General features: G+C 47.0%; 1 protein-coding gene across 1 annotated transcript in view; it reads right to left on the minus strand.

Moving 5' to 3' along the window:
* Positions 1 to 15,478, minus strand: part of ATRNL1 (attractin like 1) — an 859,416-nt gene that overhangs the window by 295,136 nt on the left and 548,802 nt on the right. The window contains exon 25 of the mRNA XM_040361535.1: positions 5,989 to 6,050. Within this exon, the coding sequence (XP_040217469.1) occupies positions 5,989 to 6,050 (62 nt within the window). The remainder of the gene's footprint in view (positions 1 to 5,988; positions 6,051 to 15,478) is intronic.

Raw genomic sequence — 15,478 nt, forward strand, 5'->3', positions numbered from 1 at the left:
CTTCTGTGGACAGGCGTCTTTTATACAAGTAACAAGCTGAGATTAGGGTCACTCCCTTTAAGAGAGTGCTCCTAATCTCAGCTCTTTACCTCTATAGAAGCCACCCAGGAGATAGAAATCTTACTGATTGATAGGGGATCAAATACTTATTTCACTCATTAAAATCCAAATCAATTTATAACTTTTTTTGAAATGTGTTTATATATATATATATATATATATATATATATATATATATATATATATATATATATATATATATTAGTGCTGTCAAACGATTACAATTTTTAATCGCGATTAATCGCATTAATGTCATAGTTAACTCACGATTAATCTATCTAATTTATGATGAATTTCCCCACAAATATCGCACAATTCTGCAAGTGATTATAATTTATGATCGCTGTTTTCTAGCTGATCTAAAACCATTTTTGACATAAAGGGACACTTTTGGACAATCTACAGTTTTCAGGCAGAAAGAACAGTTTTTATTCTATAAAAGAACATGTAGGACACTGGGCAGACCACTAGGGACAAGGGGGGTGTGTATTTTTTACATACAGTACTGTAATCTATAAGATTACAGTATACTGTATGTAAGGTGTTTGTTTACTTTTTTGAATTTGGCGCCGTTCTCCGCTCCCGTGCGTCGTAACGTCGCAGGGAACGGAGATCAGCGGCACACAGACACTGTGAATCGAGCGAGGAGGACCCGCCGAGCGAGGAGGACCCGCCAAGCAAGGAGGACCCGCTCGATCACACAGCGGGGTGGCATCGCCGATCACACAGCGGGGTGGCATCGCTGGATCCAGGGACAAGGTGAGTAACTTGCCTGTGAATCCAGCGAGAAGGTAAGCTGTGCCGCGCCGCTGCACACTCTGCACGTCCACCCCGAGCGCTCCCGCGTTAATCGCGCGACAAAAATATTGACGGCGTTAACATGGGTTTGCGTTAACGCCGTTAATATCGCGTTTAACGCACAGCCCTAATATATATATATACCGTATTTATCGCGGTATAGAGCGCTCCCGCGTATACCGCGCACCCCTAAAGTTGCCCCGAATCCTGTGGAAAAAAAAGTTTTTTTTGTACTTACAGTTTTGGTGTCTTGCGCGGCATCCATCGGCGGCATCGTCGGGTCCGGCGTCCGTCTGCGGCTTCAGGTGTCCTCTTCGTCGGGTCCGGCGTCCTTCTGCGGCGTCCTCCTCCTCCCCGCTCGTTTCCCGCGCCGAGTTTGAATACTGCGCCAACATATACAGAGCGCAGTACACTCGTGTATTGTCGGCAATGCTCGGCTACTCTCGCGCTGGAGTCCTGTACGTCCAGGACGTCAGCGCGAGAGGAGCTGAGACTGCCCGACAATACACGAGTGCTCGGTATATGTCTGCGCAGTATTCAAACTCGGCGCGGGAAAGCGGGTATCGGCGTATACCGCGCACCCACGATTTTGCCCTGATTTTCAGGGCAAAAAAGTGCGCGGTATACGCCGATAAATACGGTATATATATATATATATATTTGATATTCTGTCTCTCACTGTAAAATAAACCAACCATTAAAACTATAGACTGATAATTTTTTTGTCAGTGGGCAAACATACAAAATCAGCAGGGGAGCAAAAACTTTTTTCCTTCACTGTAAGGTCATTGTAAAAGCTGAACGAAATATACAGATTGTAAGCCTCACAAGGTTGCAAGTAACCAAATATAATGGTAGATACAACCTATGATCAGAGCTTATAGAGAATATATCGTTCTCCACACAGCTTTGATTAATGTGCAGGGCCCAGTCCTTGGTCCACTTAAATTCAAAAAAGTTTTGTTGCAGAGGCGTCCATAGGAGGGTAATGTACTAGTGTCAAAGGTCTTGACCAATTGTGTCACGATGAACAGTCGCTTACTGTAAACATAGATGGCCATATCGGGGTGGATGGGGGTGCTTGCTGCTGTTATCTTCCATTTTCCCTTTTTTCTTCCTTGTTTGGAGGAGTTTTATGATCGCAAGACAGTGTACCATTTTGATACTATTTTGTACACGAAATTGCTACCTAGTAATGTTTTTTCTTGTTATTTAAAATTGTAAGAAAAAATATTAAAACAGAAAAATTGTTTCTAATAGGTGCCTAGGTTCAAATATTCTAGTACCTCTAGCACACACCATTTCGGATTGCATATATTGAGTATCTCAAAATGCTTAGCAATAAATTGAGTGACTAGTGACCAGAAGGGACAAACTTTTTCACAACTCCAAAGCATTTGAAGAAGTTCCCCGGTTTACTTTTGATATTTATGGCCATCAGGGTTATCTCTCTTACACATCTGAAAAAGTCAAAGTGGTGTGTAATAGATTCTGTGAAATATTCACAGTTGAATAAGGTTATCTCTAGCTGGGATGGTAGAATTGAAGAGTGCAGGATCTCATCCAAGGAGAATTTGGTTCAATTGTTGCATAGTAATACCACAGCATCATCAGGCTCCCAGTTGGGGGACACTCTTTGCCTTGATAATTCTGAAATGCGATATGTTACATAAAACTCACATACTGTCTAAAACTTCAATAAAAAGATGACGATGGAAATGAAAACATGGCTGGAGTGTTTCATGACAACCTCCTCAAAAAACTAATATATGTGACAGAGATTCTCTCATACAGCAGGTGTTCACAAACTATGGGTCACTACAACATTTCATCAGACACCCAGTAACCCTATCTGGCTGGCAGTGGATATGCCAGACTGTGTATAGTATACAGATACTGGTACCACCACCACAAGTCAGCCAGCTATGATCCCAGTTCCCAGCGCAGATCACCCCCCCAGTGGTTAGTGGCTAGAACATCCGGTGTTCTAGCAAGCAGTGATGCGATTGGCCCAACCCTAGAATTTACAGGAGGACTGAATCTCCTCCTTCCAGACCTGCTCTACCTCCAGCCCTGTTGCTCTGCCATCTGAAAGGTAAGAGGGGACTTTGTTTGGCACTTCTAGATGCATGGAGGGACTCTGCTGGGCAATTCTGGATGTAGGGAGAGACTCTATTGGGCACTCTTGGATGTTTGAGGGGGAACCTCCACTGGGCAATTCTGGATGTAAGGAGGGATTCTGCTGGGCAATTCTGGATGTAAGGGGGGTGGGACTCTGCTGGGCAATTCTGGATGTATGGGGGGTAGACTATGCTGGGCAATTCTGGATGTAAGAAGGGATTCCGCTGGACAATTTTGGACGTAAGGTGGTATTCTGAAGGGCAATTATGGTTGCAAGGGGTGACTCTGCTGTCGGCTGTGCACTCCTTGATGTATGGGGGGTGGGAGGACTCGACTGGGTAATTCTGGATGTAAGGAGGGACTCTGCTGGGCAATTCTGTATGCGAGGGGTGACTCTGCTGGGCACTCCTGGATGTATGGGGGGGGGGGGGGCTCTGCTGGGCAATTCTAGATGTAAGGAGCACTCCTAATGGGAGTGAATAACCTAAAGTTATTAATTTAATCAAATGATATAGATTTATTTATGATTTTTATTTCCTTTAAGCCCTCAAATATTTGTAATTCATACAATGTGGCCTTCCTAGATAAAAGTTTGAAAGACAATGGAGGATAAGGAATTTGCCCGATTCTTGTCTCTACCCCTTACTACACCAGCATGGGTCCATGGAGGATAAGGATGATGTCCGAGTCTCTTCTTGTCTCTCCTCTATATTACAATAGCATAGGTCCATAGAGGATAAGAATGATGCCTAATCTATATCTTGTCTCTCCCCCTTACTACACCAGCATGTAACATGTGTCCATAGAGGATAAGGATGATACTCTATCCCCTCCTGATCTCTCCTCCTTACTACACCAGCATTTAGCATGAGCCATGAAGTTACCACTATCGTGTTTTTGTCACACTGTAAGAAGAGAGAGACCACTGGAGAAGGAAATAATGTTTGGGAAGATAGAAGGAACCAGGTGAAGAGGGAGACCATCTACTACAACCATTGACTACAACTGTGGGAATGACACTTGAAGCTCTCACCAGACTAGCGCAAAGTCAACTTTTTTTTTGGAGCTCATATTCATCAAGTCGCTAGGAATTGGATTCAAATTGATGGCACTTAATAATAATGCTGGTGTAGTAAGGAGGGACATGGGGGATATCAGGTGTCATCCTTCTCCCCTATGGATCTGAACTACATGCTGTAAGAATTAGACACAAGAAGGGAAACAGTTATCATACTAGAAAACATGAAAGTGGTATCATCAAAAAAAAAAGACTGTTTGTCACAATAAAATTGATCAAGACATTTTTCCCTTACTGTCTACCATACTAGCACCTTCCCATAGGCACCTCTGCGACAACACTTCTGGGTTTTTCCGAAGGATGCATGGCCACGGTATCCAATATCTGTTAAAAGTTTCATTAAGCTTTATCGTGTTTGATGGGAATTGCTCTATACATACAGAGTTATCTGCTTATGGGCTTTCTATACTTCTCCGTTTGGCACCTGATCATTACCTTAAAAGGATTAATGGGCCATCAAGTGAACTAATCCAAACTTCTCCCACGCTCCATGACCATTCTCCAGGTAGCAGTATTATCTTCCGCTCCAAGATATTAATGGTCATACACTGAGCGCTGAGCTTTGGTATCACCCCGCTGTAAAATTATTTTTCCGCTCATACACCCAGAGATGTGAATGGCTGCCAGAGTGAAGCAGCTTCATCCTATATGCAGAATAATTCAATGGCATTCTTTATCGTTAGCCCATTCTGCTGCTTGGCCTGCCATGTTATCTACTTGATTGTTGCAAATTCCAAATTGCTGGATGGTAAGCGAAGGAAGGCAGGAAAAAGTCTGCACCGACCTAATGGCGCTGGAAGTTATCGAGTCATTTATGCACTCAACGGATTTTAAATAGTCCTGTGCAAAACACATCTCACAATTCTTCTTCCCGCCGGGGATGAAGAAGATCCCTCTCGCAGCACAATGGTTATTGCTGATATTTAGGGAGGGGAAAACTGGCACAATTTACTCACTGAACTGAATTCATGACCCCAGCTCTAAATGTTTTCTGCCTAATCTTCCTTTTCTTATGGCAGTTATTACTGTACATCAGACTGACGGTGACCTAACATGAATGTGACAACTCGGTATGATGACTAAACCCATCCCAGACCCAGTTCTGGGACATTGCCCTTTAGCAACCAAGGCAAAAAAATAACAGTGTGTCCCCCCCACTCCCCCATAAACTGGGAACTACATTAGCTGCATAAACTGCAGATCCTGCCTTTTTTCCTTTTTGCACCCCTTCCTGATAACAATTAGGGCAGTCGTCTCTTGCCAACCCCTCTACCCCTCTACTATCAGATATTAGAAGACCTCAAGGCAAAGCCAACCAGTACACTGACAATGGTTTTATGCTGCAATTGTGCAAAGGACATAATGTCCCCAATTTGCCTTGCTATGCTTACATTTTTCATCTTGGGTGGAGTGTGGAAGGGTTAGGAGCTCCATTGGGAGTTTACTTCTTTGTTGAGGATGCAAGTGGAGGTTTACTCTAAATCAAAAATGTAAAGTCCCAGTTAGACTTCTACTTTGATTCAAGCTTGTTACTATTCTCCACGATCGATTGCGTACAGAATACTAGAGATTTCACATCGATTTTTAATCATGCCAATTTACTCGGTTTTCATTCTTAAGAAGTGCATCTCCCCACACAAGAGACAGACTGAGATGTAAGCAATTTGTTTTGGAATAATGACAGGTGCAAATAAGTAGAAAAGTAATGAGACTGATGGGTGGAGCTTGGCATTCCTGGCCTGTGGAATAAGGATTAGAGTTTTTCAAAAAGTCAGCAATTACTTAAAACTGATCCGTAGCCTTAATAAAACAATAGTGCAGCGCTCTAGTGCTCAAATAATACATGCAATTGTACATCATTAGTCCAAAAAGTGAATGAAGCAAAATACGTGATCAAAAAAAGTTCCCCTGATGAGCATATAAGATCTTACCTGAAGAAGGTGACAAAAAACTGGACCAGGTCCATGATGGTGTTGTGTTGGGAAAAGGCAATCTGAAAAATATAGAGCAATGGGTCAGAGCAGGTTCTATGGAATTATGTGTGTATATATGGTATAAAGTATACATGTCTGGTTACTAGAAGGGAAAGCTGTTGGCTGGCAATTCCACAATTCAACTCAAACCCCCTGGACAGAACACCAGCTGACAATGTGAGTATTTAGCCGCCAGAAGAGGGCAAGTAAACATGTCACAGACCTGGGCAATGCAAACTGAGGTTGTGATCTAAAAAATCCTTAAGTAAAGGTTGATGTAAAGTTGGACACGGATGGCCCCATCTAATCCCTTTAAAAAAACTGAATGAACACACAAGTGAGGTGGATGGAGGATTCCACCACTGTCAAAATACACTGATCAGCGCCATAGCCGATTGGCTGCATGTGCTGACCAAACAGAAATTTACCAAAAGTGCCGTTCAGGAGGAGTCGATCATTAGATCGACTCCTCTCAAACCAGAACGGTCATAGACGGATCACAATTCGACCAGCCCCTGCAGAACCAGCCAAATTTCAATCCATCTATGGCCAGTAGATCCAGGAATATGGTCATCTGAATATAGGCTGTGGCCATACACTGTGTGAATCTGTGCCGGTTCCCGATGAACCAGCTGAAATTTGCTTTGTGGGTAACCAGGGCTGCTGTTAGAAATCACGGGGGCCCCATACAGCCAACCTGACAAGGCCCCCCTCCCCGGACGAAAGTGACTGAGGACAGGGATTTATCAGTCCCTTTCTCTACAGCCTCAGCTGCACAGATGAATGTGCTAGCGAGAGGCAGAAGAGGATCAGTGTCTGTAATAAGGCAGTACAGTCGGGTCATCCTGCTCAGCATGTGCCCAGGCCCCCCTTTTAAACTGATGGCTGGCTGTACTGCCTTATCAGCGGCTCTGTGGGTAGCCTGTTGCCCCTTTTCTGCCTGACATGCTTTGATTGAACAATCGAACGAGCTGGGCAGAAAATCAAGTATTCTGATGTCTGCCTCTGGCGGCAGGCAGACTACAATATCTTAGTAAGGGATCTGTCTAACCACTCTGTATACCCCACAGGTTAAATGGAAACTATCTTGATTTTTCTGAAGCTTGGGCCCATCACTAACCCCTTTTAAGTATCCCTATCGTTTGTGAATGTGATAGGCAGCCTCACTCAATAAGGAGGCTTTAGAAGGAGTAGGTCAAAGGTAAATTATACAGAAATAGTTAAAGCATAACTCCAAAAAAAACATCCCCCCCTGGGTGATCTATGTACATTAAAAGGATTATAACAACCGTTGTTGCAGATTCCTACCTTTTTTTATTCTGAAGAAATCCCTGTGTGCTTAAAGCGGGGGTTCACCCTTAGAGAGCACTTTTTAGCCTTAGATTCATGCTCGTTTTCTCTAGGGGAATCGGCTATTTGTTTTAAAATATGAGCAGTACTTACCCATTTACGAGATGCATCCTCTCCGTCGCTTCCGGGTATGGGCTGCGGGAATGGGCGTTCCTTCTTGATTGACAGAGGCTTCCGACGGTCGCATCCATCGCGTCACGATTTTCCGAAAGAAGCCGAACGTCGGTGCGCAGGCGCAGTATAGAGCCGCACCGACGTTCGGCTTCTTTCGGCTACGAGTGACGCGATGGATGCGACCGTCGGAAGCCTCTCGGAAGACTGTCAATCAAGAAGGAACGCCCGCTCCCGAAGACCCATACCCGGAAGCGACGGAAGAAGATGCATCTCGAAAACGGGTAAGTACTGCTCATATTTTAAAACAAATAGCCGATTCCCCTAGACCAAAAGAGCAGGAATCTAAGGGGACAAAAAAAAAAAATTAATAAATGGGTGAACTCCCGCTTTAACTGTGCCTTTGTGCTACGTGGGTCTAATGCGAGTGGTTTCATAATTATCAGTCAGGTGTGCAGCTGCAGAGCACTAATGAGGAAAGCTGCAGGGCCTGCATCCCTTTAGATATGTTCCTATTGGAAATATCTCACCAAAAATGAAATTTTTGTTGCAGGGAATGCCTGAAATCTGACCTGTATCTTAGGCAGACTTCTGGGAAAATTGGTGAGCCAATCACACAAGCAGGAAATTATGTTTCTGGGGAGTGGTCAGTACATATTTTGTGTACAGAACAACGCCATGTAGCCATATTGCATTGCATTTATAGAAAATGGCAGCGGCTGTAGATTGAAAAGGAAAGGCTAATTTTTAATAACATTCATCTACAATATGACTTGTCTCGCAATTGTACATGCTATATTATTTTTTCTTTCATTTCTATTTTTTTCCCCCACGAAAGTTGAGTTAACCGTTAAAGCCGAAGTTTAATCTGCATACATTTTGTCTTCCTCACTCCCCCTCATCAACATGCCAATAGAATTGTAAAATAAAACCTTTCTTTTTTACATGGAATTCCCTTTCTTATACCCAATTACCCATTCACTAAGTCTCTGTGCTTCTCTTTGCAGAGCAGACAGATCATGGCAGGTGGGAGGGACCAGCAGGGTGCTGTTCATAGCGTGGAACTGAAAGTTCAATTGCTCAATAGAATTGGCACTATAGATTAGTTTTCCAGTCCTTAGATGTGGACAGCTGCCCTAGTTTTCTTTTTTCAGTACCTGATTTCTTCTATGGTACATTTCATCAGAGGGCCAAGCCTGAACCCTTCACATTTGGTGGAAGTAACTAGGGTTGTCCCGATACTGATACTAGTATCTGGACCGATTCCGAGTATTTGCGGGAGTACTCGTACTCCCGCAAATACCCCCGATACCGAAATAGAATACTCCCCCCCCCCGCCGCCGACGCATCCCCGCTTGGTTAATATGGGCGGGGAACATTACAGCATTCATTTGAATAGCTGTAGTCTTTCCCACCGCTCGGGTGAACTGTCCAATCCCGAGCAAGGGGGAGTGTCTATACGCAGCGCGGCGCGAAAGACTACAGCTATTCAAATGAAAGCTGTAATGTTCCCCGCCCGTATTAACCAAGCGGGGATGCGGCGCGGCAGCGGGGATGCGGCAGCATGTACGGTAAGGGGGACATGGCTGCATATATGGGGGGGGGGACATGGCTGGATATGGGGAGGACATGGCTGCATATGGGGGGACATGGCTGCATATGGGGGGGACATGGCTGCATATGGGGGGGACATGGCTGCATATGGGGGGGACATGGCTGCATTTGTGGGGGGACATGGCTGCATTTGGGGACACATTTAAAAAAAAGTATCGGTATTCGGTATCGGCGAGTACTTGAAAAAAAGTATCGGTACTTGTACTCGGTCCTAAAAAAGTGGTATCGGGACAACCCTAGAAGTAACAGTAAAGTAAAAGCCATACATTGGTGAAAGACAAAGTACATGAATGGCGAAACAAAATATCTTCTCCAATGCAAGTTTAATTTCCTCTCATCTTGTTCATAAAACAGTAGCTTACGCATTTTAGCCTCACTTGGCTTTAGTAGCTTACTCATTTCAGCCTCACTTGGCTTTTGAACATCCTGTAAAGGAGGATAAAGGACCATGCACCATAAATAAGGAGCACAAAGGGTTAAATTGGAGGTAGAGGGGTGTATCCTTGTAAATGTACCCATATAGTGGTGTCAATAAAGTTTACTGAAATGCAAAAAAAATTGCGGCTTGGCCTTTTGTTTGCGTGTAAAAAAAATCTTTTTAGATGTCCTTGGTTCGTCTTTCCACTCCTCCGCGGGGGGGTTTTGTCCAGCTCACCCGCTCGGAGCTGACCATAAGTTCTGGAATACAGCCGAAGCTCCTCCACCTGACAGCGAGGTCATCAACTGCAGGATCCACCCCACAAGTACAACCTTCCCCGCAAATCACCTCCAAGCATGCAGCCAAACACAAGTCCCTCTCCAAGGCTTAAAAGTCGTAGAATATATGAGACTGTAGGGCACACGGTGAGCCAAGCCAACTCCATGAAGGTTGAGAGCCAAGACTGAAATGTTGGCATCCCAGCGCTAAATGGGAGAAATGACATTCAGCTCAGGATAAATTCTATGCCTGGGATAAAACTGTCATTAGGACGGAGCTCAGGAAAATGTACAATGAACGCAGGAGACGCATATATTAGATTAGTCTGAGCGCCAAGCCATAATGATAGTGCGAAGTGGTCGCTTCCATCTGCAAGAACTCCGCGGCAAACAAAAACTTTTCTCTAGTATGTCTACAAAATTCCTAATGCTTTTTGAGACTCCTTTAAGCCATGTTTTAGCTCAGCTTAAAATTTTGTTGTCTCGTTATTGGAAGGAAATAAGATCACTTTGTCGCGTTTTGCTGCACTGGGAATACCCGGAGTGGAAGAACGCAGCCAATTTAGCGAGTTCTAGAAACAATCTGTTTTCCTTGTAGCAGACCTTTCCGAGCTGCCCACTCAGGTCGGCGGAGACCCCCGTGTATTGGGGCTCGTTCTCTGCACGCCGTCCAGCCGGGTGACATTTCAAACACAAATTCATTTCTCAAATGCATGTCATCGTTTTTTTTTTTTTTATCCGTTTGTTTGCGGCACTGATAGAAAGGCCACCTTATGAAATGTTAATGTCTGGCGGGGGGGCTCTGGATTATCCGCAGTGTAATGATACAATAACACTCCGAACACCAGCAGCTCCTGCCGTGCCCAGCCCTCCGTAATGTGATTATTCTCTATCGCCAGGGACAGGGCTCCGCCACAAACTTGGTACAATGTTACAAATTGGACGCGGTTATTATCAAAGGCTGAAACTGGGGTGTGTTTAGCAGAGGAGAGAAACCGCATGAAAAAAAAAAAGACCGAACCTAAAATACTGTTCAAATAGCCTTATATAAAATGGGACAAATAAAATCTGCTTATAAGTTACAGAACAGCAAGTTTGTAAAACTGAAAGTTACAAATAAATACAGAGACTGAAGTCTTCAACTGGTTCCCGACTGGGTCACACAGATATACTGCGGCAGAATGGCTTCCCTGGGCGAAACCCCGTACGGGTACGTCCTTCTCTTTTTCGGCCACCGCGGCATGGCGGGGAACGGCGGTGATCGTGCTCGCCAGCCACGTGCGATCTCGTGCACGAGCGCCAGCACGGGGATTTGTGTGTGTAAACAAATCCCTGTGCTGTCAGGGAAGAGGAAACATATAGTTTGTTCTTACTAAGTAGGTAAAACAATAGGTCTCCTCTCCTAGTCAATGCTATACCCCCACAGTTAGAACACATCTAGGGAACACACATTTAACCCCTTGATCGCCCCCTTATCTGCCTGTGACATTTACACAGTAATCAGTGCATTTTTATAACACTGATCATTGTATAAATGCCAATGGTCCTACAAAAGTGTCAAAAGTGTCCGATCTGTCCGTCGCAATAGGCCCCTTTCACGCGATCGGACCGCTTCATGCAGTCCTATGGAGCGTCGCATGTCAGCGGAGACATGTCCGCTGAAATCTGATCCGCCAAAATCAGGTGGATGGCGATACATCCCCATCAGTCCATGGCGGATCGGGTGAGATCTGAAGAAAATGGACATGCTGTCCGTTTTCATCAGATCTCCCTATAGGCAGGCCCGTTGCAACAGGACAGGCAAGGCAAGCAATTGCTTGGGGCCCCGAGCTAGTAAGGGGCCCCCAAGCTGGCTCGTCTGTCTGCCTGCTGCTATATTCACAGGCTCCCCGCGAGCCCCCCTCCTCCCGCACGGAGAGCCGCACAGTTGAATCCTGGAGTTCAGTGCCGAAGCGTGCAGTTGCACTGAACTCCAGGATTCAGCTGTGCGGGAGGAGGGGGGCTCGCGGGGGGGGGGGGGGCCCCAAAGTGGCGCGGTCACCCGGGACAGTGCAGCCGTCCCTCTCTCTCCACTGACTGCAATACAGTCACACTTCGGCTCCTCCCCTCCTCCTGGCTGTGTACACATTGAGCCATGAGGGGGGAGGAGCCGAGGAGAGACACGAGTGAGAGAGCCGTGCTGCACAGTGCACACAGTAAACAGGAGGTAAGGGGGGGAGCAGATAAGAGGTGAACGAACGAATGAAGTGATGTGGGGGGAGAGGGTGTCATGGGGATATGTGCTGGGGAGTGATTTGAGATGAGCTGGGAAGATGATATGTGCTAGTGTGTGTGTGGGGGGGTCCGATTCCCCCCCCCCCACTAGCACATATCATCTTCCCAGCTCATCTCAAATCACTCCCCAGCACATATCCCCATGACACCCTCCCCCCCCAAATTAAAAGATGCTCTGTCCCCCTGTCCCCATCCCACCCTGTCCTTATCCCACCCTGTCCTTATCCCACCCTGTCCTCATCCCACCCTGTACTCATCCCACCCTGTACTCATCCCACCCTGTACTCATCCCACCCTGTGCTTATCCCACCCTGTCCCCATCCCACCCTGTCCCCATCCCACCCTGTCCCCATCCCGCCCTGTGCTTATCCCACCCTGTCCTCATCCCACCCTGTACTCATCCCACCCTGTACTCATCCCACCCTGTACTCATCCCACCCTGTGCTTATCCCACCCTGTCCCCATCCCACCCTGTACTCATCCCACCCTGTGCTTATCCCACCCTGTGCTTATCCCACCCTGTGCTTATCCCACCCTGTCCCCATCCCACCCTGTCCCCATCCCACCCTGTCCCCATCCCACCCTGTCCTCATCCCACCCTGTCCTCATCCCACCCTGTCCTCATCCCACCCTGTCCCCATCCCACCCTGTCCCCATCCCACCCTGTCCTCATCCCACCCTGTCCTCATCCCACCCTGTCCTCATCCCACCCTGTCCTCATCCCACCCTGTGCTTATCCCACCCTGTGCTTATCCCACCCTGTCCCCATCCCACCCTGTCCTCATCCCACCCTGTCCCCATCCCACCCTGTCCTCATCCCACCCTGTCCTCATCCCACCCTGTGCTTATCCCACCCTGTCCTCATCCCACCCTGTACTCATCCCACCCTGTACTCATCCCACCCTGTGCTTATCCCACCCTGTGCTTATCCCACCATGTGCTTATCCCACCCTGTCCCCATCCCACCCTGTCCTCATCCCACCCTGTACTCATCCCACCCTGTGCTTATCCCACCCTGTCCCCATCCCACCCTGTGCTTATCCCACCCTGTACTCATCCCACCCTGTGCTTATCCCACCCTGTCCTCATCCCACCCTGTCCTCATCCCACCCTGTACTCATCCCACCCTGTGCTTATCCCACCCTGTGCTCATCCCACCCTGTCCTCATCCCACCCTGTCCTCATCCCACCCTGTGCTCATCCCACCCTGTACTCATCCCACCCTGTGCTCATCCCACCCTGTACTCATCCCACCCTGTGCTTATCCCACCCTGTACTCATCCCACCCTGTCCTCATCCCACCCTGTGCTTATCCCACCCTGTCCTCATCCCACCCTGTCCTCATTCCACCCTGTACTCATCCCACCCTGTGCTTATCCCACCCTGTGCCCATCCCACTCTGTGCTTATCCCACCCTGTCCCTATCCCACCCTGTGCCCATCCCACCCTGTCCCTATCCCACCCTGTCCCTATCCCACCCTGTCCCTATCCCACCCTGTGCTCATCCCACCCTCTGCACTCATCCCATGAAAATGACAGGACGAGTCTTAAAAAGGAAGGGGTGCCCGAGTTTCACCAGGCCTAGGGCAGCACAAAACCTAAATACACCCCTGGGCGCACCACACACGAGTCTGTCCCGGCCTTCGGTAAGATCACCGCTACCGTCGGTCTGTATCCATGCGCCGCTCGTGTCCTGCCTGGCTCCCTCTCCCCTCCTCCTCCCTCTCCCCTCCTCCTCCCTCCCTCACAGTCCGGAGCCACCAGGAGGAGGCCGCCCACCGGTTCCTGTAGGCTTTGTGTGCATGCAGGGGGGGGGGCCTCTATGTCCATTTTGCTTGGGGCCCCCAAATTCCTTCAAACGGCCCTGCCTATAGGAGACAGCGGCGCTGCACAAGACCCTCCCCGCTCAGTGAGCAGAGAGGGACTTGTCATCCACCGTCTCAGCGGAGAGAGCTCCCGCTGAGCCAGCGGGAGCTGGCGGACTTCGTAGCGACGGAGTCCGCCTGTACGGAAGAGGGCATACTGCTAAAAATTGCAAATCACGCCATTACTAGTAAAAAACAGATAAATAATAAAAATGACATAAATCTGTCATATTTTTTAGACGCTATAACTTTTGCACAAACCAATCAATATACGCTTATTGCAATTTTTTACCAAAAATATGTAGAAGAATACGTATTGGCCTAAACTGATGAAGAAATATGCTTATTTTTTTAAATTGGGGGATATTTATTATAGCAAAAAGTAAAAATCATTGTTTATAGCGCAACAAATAAAAACCACAGAGGTGATTAAATACCACCAAAAGCAAGATCTATTTGTGGGAAAAAAAAGGACGCAAATTTTGTTTGGGTAGCACATCGCACGACCGCACAATTGTCAGTTAAAGCAACGCAGTGCCAAATTGTAAAAAGTGCTTTGGTCAATAAGGGTGTAAAATCTTTCGGGGCTGAAGTGGTTGTGAAACACCCTCAATGTTTTAGAAGCCAGAGACCATGTGACCTAGGTCTGAGGAACTTGCACTCTAAAGTCTCCACCACAGTTACAAACAATTATTATTCTACTGTATGTTTATATAGCTCTGACCTAATCCACAGTGTTGTACAGAGTACATCAGCCCCTAGAAGAGAGGCATGTACAAGGCCTTCACCCGCATAGGGCTGCCTAAGCAGCTACCTTAGGGTGCCAAGATAGGGGAGGGCAGAAGAATCGGAATCCCCAATCAGTTGCTGGAGATTTGGATTTTTAACCCCTTCCTGCACACATATATGCTGCCTCACTGTAGTGGGTCTTCTTGTGAGGCCGCATATATGCGTACTAGTGTTTGTGCTGGGAGACACTGTGCAGAGACCGCCCTGTCTTTTCTCCGCTCTCCTCTATGGGGAGATCGGATGAACACGGACCGTCTGTCCGTGTTCACCCGATCCGATGACGGATGGAAAAATAGGGTTTTCCTCTGTCTGCAGAATCGGAGAAATGCGGAAGCGGGCGAGATCATCCGCTGACACCCGCGATCTCATAGGGACCAATGTATGTCCCTTTTTCATCTGTACACAGATGGATGAAAAAGCGGACATACGGGGGTCCGCCCGTGTGAAAGGGCCCCAAGTCATTGTCATGTTGGAAGATAAACCTCCTTCCTTTGACAACTTTCTGGCAGAGGGCAGCAGATTTTCTTCAAGAATTTGATGGTATTGTTCCCCATCCATTTTTCCTTCTATCTTGACAAGTGCTCCAGTCACTGCTGCAGAGAAACATCCCCCATAACACGATATTACCCCCTCCATGCTTTACTGTAGGAATGGTGGTATTTGAATGGTGAGCTGTATTGGGTTTCCACCAAACATATAATTTAGTGTTGGGGCCAAATAATTCAATTTTAGTCTCATCTGACCATAAC

The sequence above is a fragment of the Rana temporaria genome, chromosome 8 (assembly GCF_905171775.1).
Source record: "Rana temporaria chromosome 8, aRanTem1.1, whole genome shotgun sequence".
NCBI lineage: Eukaryota > Metazoa > Chordata > Amphibia > Anura > Ranidae > Rana > Rana temporaria.